Source organism: Eptesicus fuscus, chromosome 6 (genome assembly GCF_027574615.1).
Source record: "Eptesicus fuscus isolate TK198812 chromosome 6, DD_ASM_mEF_20220401, whole genome shotgun sequence".
Lineage (NCBI taxonomy): Eukaryota > Metazoa > Chordata > Mammalia > Chiroptera > Vespertilionidae > Eptesicus > Eptesicus fuscus.
The window spans coordinates 69853163-69858992 of record NC_072478.1 but is presented as its reverse complement, the minus strand read 5'-3'; the positions used below and the strand labels follow the sequence as shown (position 1 = coordinate 69858992).

Here is a 5830-nt window from a genome sequence, read left to right as displayed (position 1 = left end):
CCGCCCCCTCCCTTGCCTCGCCCCGCCCGCCGTGGCCCCGCCCTTCCCCTCTGCGGCCCCGCCCCCTACCTCGCCCCTCCCCTCCCCACCGTGGCCCCGCCCCTCCCCGCCGCGGCGCCGCCCCCTCCCGCGGCCTGTTTCAGGTTCGTAAATTCTTTCGGGGAACGAGCCTGGCGGGCTTCCTGCAGCCAGGTCATCCCAAGGAAACCGCCGCGCGGGAGCGGTCCCCAGGTGCGTTCGCCGCTGCTCCCCTAGCGGGATCGGGGCCCCGGATTCAGTAACTGAGTCGCCTTCCCGGTGCAGAAATTGGGATGCGCCGTGAGTGTTTGCTGGGACTCCAGGCCGGTGACCGCGAGCTGTGTCCGTGCTAACGGAGTCATCCAGTGTTTAGGCAGCAGGAGAGGTGGCAGGACTCCTGAGCCTCATAGTGAGCACGTGGCCAGGACGCCGAGGCCCGGGACGGGAAAGGACTTGGCTCTCACACACAGCAAGTGTGCAGCGCAGGCCGGCCGGGCTCCCAGCCCTGGGAGCGGGAGGAAACGCCCCCTGGGAGTGAGGGGTGGAAAGCTGGCGCAGCAGAGACTCTGCCTTGATGAACCCTAGAACAAGGGATTCCAGCTCTCTGCTTTGCTTCTTCAACGCTGATTCCTTTATCTCTTCTCCCATAAAAATGTAAAATGTTTATTTTAGAGCATTTATTAAAGAATATTTGGAGTTTCTTTTTCCCTTTTATTGTGGAAACATATACATAACACAAAATTTACCATTTTAACCGTTAAGTGTATAAGTGGCATTCAGTACGTTCACTTTGTGCAACCATACCACCATCCACCTCCAGAACTTTTCATCTTCTAAACGGGATAGAGTTTCTTACTTTTAATTGTAAAGCTGAATTGAACCTTATGTATGATTGAAAACAAAATTCCCCCCAAATTAACCAAAAATTCTTCCCACATACAGGGGAGTGGGCTTTGACCCTCAGAAAAGAAGTACAGGCCACAGGCAACCCTTTGGGGTTCATCTTTGGCCCTGTCTTGAGCCCCAAAATGAACCTCTGTCTTGTGGCCCAGGGCAGCTCAGAGAAGTTAGGTTGGCTCAGGGCTTTTTTAGTCTCAGGGTTGAGGGTGAGAATATTGCAGCCAGTCCTCATCTCACTCACTCTCCAGATGTTCAGGGTCAGGTGGCAAATCAGTTGGAGGTCAAGCTCCCAACTGGGCCATTTCCTGGGCCAAGGGGCAGGTCAACACCAGGAAGCCTCTCCTTCCTGCTCAGAAAAGCCCACTCATTTCTGCCTCTGGCCCCAGGCTAAGCACTCCTCTATCTATTATTTCATGCCCAGCCTTCTGGGGGCCATTGGAGGCCAAGAGGGCAGGGAACAGGAGGAAGTAGCTGAGTCAAAATTTGAACCTAGGGCATGGTGTTTCTCAATGCAGGCAGCACTGGCGTTCTCATTGCGATGATTCATCATGGGACGGGACTGTCCATGCCTTTCAGATGTTTGATATCCCTAGCCCTGCCCACTGAATTCGAGGAGTATCTCCCAGTCATTGTGACACCCAAAACCATCCCATGTAGTATCCTAGGGATCAGGAGGAGGGAAACCCTACTCCTCTCATGGGGTGGTAATTTTTGTGATTAGTTTAGCTGCCATGGCACACAGTGGGGCTCAATAAATGTGCGTCCCTTTCTTCTGGAAGGGGGTAGTTCTTGTCAGGGAGATGCGAAACCCTTGGTCCTTGATGCTCTGCTGTGGGGCAGGGCACTCACCCATGTCTCATCCGGGACCTCGAGCAAGTCATTTTCTCTAGCCTCTCCTCCCCACTCCAAGCTCTTGAAGCAATCTGTACCCTCTAAAATTAGAAGTTTGCAGACCTGAGGATATACTGTGTGAGGCCACAAGGGGGCAGAAATGGGCCATAATGACCTTGCCCTACCCAAAGGAGCAGGAAAGGGACCTCCTCTGGTGTCTGAGGAAGGGGCCACACGTGGCTTCTAAGAGGATCTGCCCACCAATCAGCCAGCAGCATGGTGCAGCCTTAGCGGACTCTGGGCCCTGACAAGCAATTTCAGAAAGACAATCCTGGTTGTTTATCTCTAGGCAGAGGGCTACTCCCTCAGAGCCTCAGTTTCCCCACATGTAAAATGGAAATAGTGACATGAATCACATAGGCTCCCTCCTTCACAGGTGGCGGGGAATCCATGAGGTACCTGAGTGGAGGGAGGAGTGAATTTACAAACTGTAGAGTGCAGATTTGTGAGGTTATGCTGGAATGCCAGAGGACACTTGGACAGCTTGTGATGTCCATCAGTCATCACAGCCCCACTGTGTGTCTCTTCCTTTTCACACTACTGGCTTCCCTGGTGACCAAGACGACTGGCTGAGCAGTGGGCCTGCCGCTTACCGCCAGCCATTGAGGGAGACAGAGGTGCGGACTTGACACATTCCTCCTCCTCAGCTGGTGTAGGGCTGGGCCTCTTCTGCTTAGTGAGGAGGCCACATAGGCGGGGCCAGGGGGACTACTCAGACCATGGCCCTCCTTAGGCCTCAGTCCTTGGAGGGAGAAGGCCTAAGATGCTGTCCTGCAGGCCTTGTCTACTAGTATACCACCCCAGATATGCTTGGTTTTGTCATCTGCGAAATGGGCATATTTGCTGGGTCCCCCTCTCAGGGTTGTTTTAAGGACCAGCTGGAATAAACAATGTAGAAATGCTTTGCAAGACTATGGCCCTTGCTTGGTCTTGGAGTGGGGAAGAGGGCGAGAATTCAGAATCATGGGAGCTGCCAGGTGCCTGCCCTGCCCTGAGTTCTTGTATTCCACGCAGTTGGTCCTCATTAACCACAGAGTGTGGGCATCACTGTCCCTTTGTATAGATGAGGTGGCAGGCTGAATTCTCTAAGAGGGCTGCAACAAGAGCTACCTTACATTTCCTCCTTAAACTATGATGTTGCCACTTTTCCCTTGAAAACGTTACCACTGATTGTGGCAGGAAGCGACACCATATGACTTCTGAGGCTTGGCCATAAAAGGTGACACAGCTCCCGCCTGGTTCACCATGGAACATTCACTCCTGGAATTCAGCATGAGGAGCCAGACCCTGACGGATAGCTGTTCTGGCCATCTGACCTCCCAGCTGACAGCCAGCATCAGCTACCAGGTGTGGGAGAGTGTGAGCCACAACCACCCCCCTGAGCCCATTAACCTCAGAACTGTAAGAGAGAAATATAAAGGATCATTATTTTAAGGCAACAAGTTTTGGGGTGATTTTCTATGTAGCAGTCACTGGTCCCTTGGCTCAGTGATGTGACCGTCCAGAAGGCTCAGCTGGTACGTGGCAGGACTAGGCCTTGTGTCTGTGTCTTCCAAACTTAACCCCATGACCCTGAGCTACTTCCTCTGGTTTCTGGGGTGGCTTTCTCTGGTGTCTGTCCCTCCCCACTTTGCAATGGCCAGGCTGAAACCTTAGCCAGAGGTGCCCCAGGGGCAGTCTGCAAGGACAGGCTCAACCAGACACAAATTCATGGTTTATTACACACAGCAATACCTATCTACACAGAGAGGGGAGGCAAGTAGCTGGGCCAGAGTTGGTGGCTGGGGACCTTTGTCAGAGGTGGGGAAGCCTTTCCTTAGAGCGCCGACGCTCAGGTCGCAGGCCCCCTGCTCAGGCCAGCTGGAACCACACCGGGATTCTCTTCATCTGCGCAGTTCACCGGAAGACCACTTTCGGCCAGCTGACCGGAGTTCTCCTGGGTGGGAGACTGGGGCCAGTGAGACCCAAGCTCTGAGCTAGAGGCCCATCTCCTCCGGCGGGCGAAGTCTCATCACACCCCTGCTCTGGGGTGGCGGGGACAGACAGGAAGCAGCAGCCACTCCAGCATAGGCCTTACCATCCTCCACACTTGGGCACCGTGGGGCTCCTGGCAGTTGGGTCCATGTGGCGGTGATCACAGTACTTGGCCTATACTCCTGGCCAGAGGACATGTGTTCTCAAACAGGCTGGCTTCCTGAGGCCTAATGAACTTGGTGAGAGCTAGACCTGCGTGGGGTGCTTTCTACAGCTCCCGGGACCCAGCTGCAAGTGCTGGGTGGGAGTCTTGTCCTTCCCTGGTGAACCCAGGGTCCAGGAGGGTGAGCAGCTGGCTCTGGCTGAAGAGGCCTGGAGCAGCTGCAGGGCGGTCCATGCCCCAGGGGCTCCCCCGCCAAGGGCTCTGGAGCTTCAGGGGACAGGCTCTTGTAGGGCAGCTGGGCAGCCAGACTCTCTGCTAATCAGGGGACTGAAGGCCCAACCTGGCATCTTTGCAGCTTCATCTGAGCCAGGCACCAAATCCTGTGGTCGCCCCTCAAGCACACAGCTCCCTGATTGGCCTGTCCACGTTCCCGTCAGCTTCACATGCTGATTGCTCTGGGCCTGGGCCGGGCACATGCTCAAAGGTTAAAAGCCACAGGCAGTGCATCCCATGAAAAAAGATCAATATATTACTGTTTTGTTTTTACAAAAATTAAAAATGTCCACATGGATCTGTACAGGCGGTGAGCTGGGCACTGATCACTGGAAAAGGAGAGAAAGACTGAGGTGAGGAGGGGCCATGAGGCCCCTGGGGCCCCTCCCTGGTCTGGACCTCATCCATCCTGCCCGTTTCCCCAGGAACAGGCAGCCCCCCTCCCCTAGTCCCAGGCTCCTGGCTTCTACCCCTTCTCGGGGCGGGGGGGGGGGGGCAGTCTGGACAAAGTCCCACAGGGCGCTGATGGCTTGGCACTGGCTGGGCCAGATAACGAGTGAGCCCCATGCAGCCAAGGGTGGGCTGTCCATAAATCACCCAGGATTATGGCCCCAAGCCTCAGGTCACACGACGGGAGAGTCAAAACTAGGTTCGTGACAGGGACACCTGGCTATTCAGTCACTGTAGGGAGCCGCAGAGGCCCACCCCCAGGCCCCTCTTGTCCCCCAACTTCTCTCTGCTTGTCCTGGAGACTTCCCTACAAGGTACCTTATGCCAGCAGCCAGGCACGGGCAGCCCGTCAGTGCCCTGGAAAGGAAGAAGGTTTCAGTGATGGGGGTAAGGGCTGGTCAGCTCTCTACCCTGGCACACTCTTGCCCTGGGTGAAGGGATGTACAGCCCAGGGAGCTGCCATGTGAGGTTGCTGGAGCCCATTGAAAAGTGACCCGAATGCCTGCCCTGTCCATCCAGGCGATCCAGGCACGGGACCGACCACTCCTCACTGCACTTGTCCTGAGTGCATCCCCTGGGGCTTTGTTGGGACACCTGTGCAGGAGGCAGAACCGGGAGGACCCTGGAGTGCTGGGCTCATGCTGTACATCTGCTGATTATGGGGAGGACCCGGCCTAATGACCATGACCTGGTGGCCATGACAGTGATTTTAGACCCTCACCCCGAGGGCCTGAGAGTTTTCAGGAACTGAAGAGGATACGGACAGTTCAGGAAGTGGGATCCCCTTCCGTGTGGCCCATCCTGGTCTCTGTGTCTGGATCTGAGCCCCGGGGTCAGGAGGAGGCCAGCAGGGTGGAACCTGGGCAGGGGGTTGTCTGGAAGCAGCAGCCATGACTGCTCAGCAATCAGACACAAGTGGGGGGTTGTGGGAGATGGTCCTCAAGTGGCCTGGAAGATGGGGGACTGGAGAGGGACAAAGGCTGATCCATAGTCCCTGGGGGGCCCTTGGGCAAAAACACTTCACTCTGTCCAAGGCACACGGACATGCATGTAGCAGGGGCACAGGCTGGGGCCTGAGGGTGGTGGGGAGGAGGCAGGCAGGATCGGGGAAGCGGGGCAGATGCCAGCACAGCACAGCACACAGCAGGCCAGACCATGTAC

The 5830-nt window shown here is 56.0% G+C and overlaps 1 protein-coding gene across 1 annotated transcript in view; it reads right to left on the bottom strand.

The window, feature by feature from the left end:
• Positions 1-3516: 3516 nt before the first annotated feature.
• Positions 3517-5830, bottom strand: part of COL23A1 (collagen type XXIII alpha 1 chain) — a 260225-nt gene continuing 257911 nt past the window's right edge. The window contains exons 28-29 of the mRNA XM_028150086.2: positions 4988-5026; positions 3517-4548 (exon numbers count right to left, since the gene is read on the bottom strand). Of these exons, the coding sequence (XP_028005887.2) occupies positions 4546-4548; positions 4988-5026 (42 nt within the window). The 3' untranslated portion in view covers positions 3517-4545. The remainder of the gene's footprint in view (positions 4549-4987; positions 5027-5830) is intronic.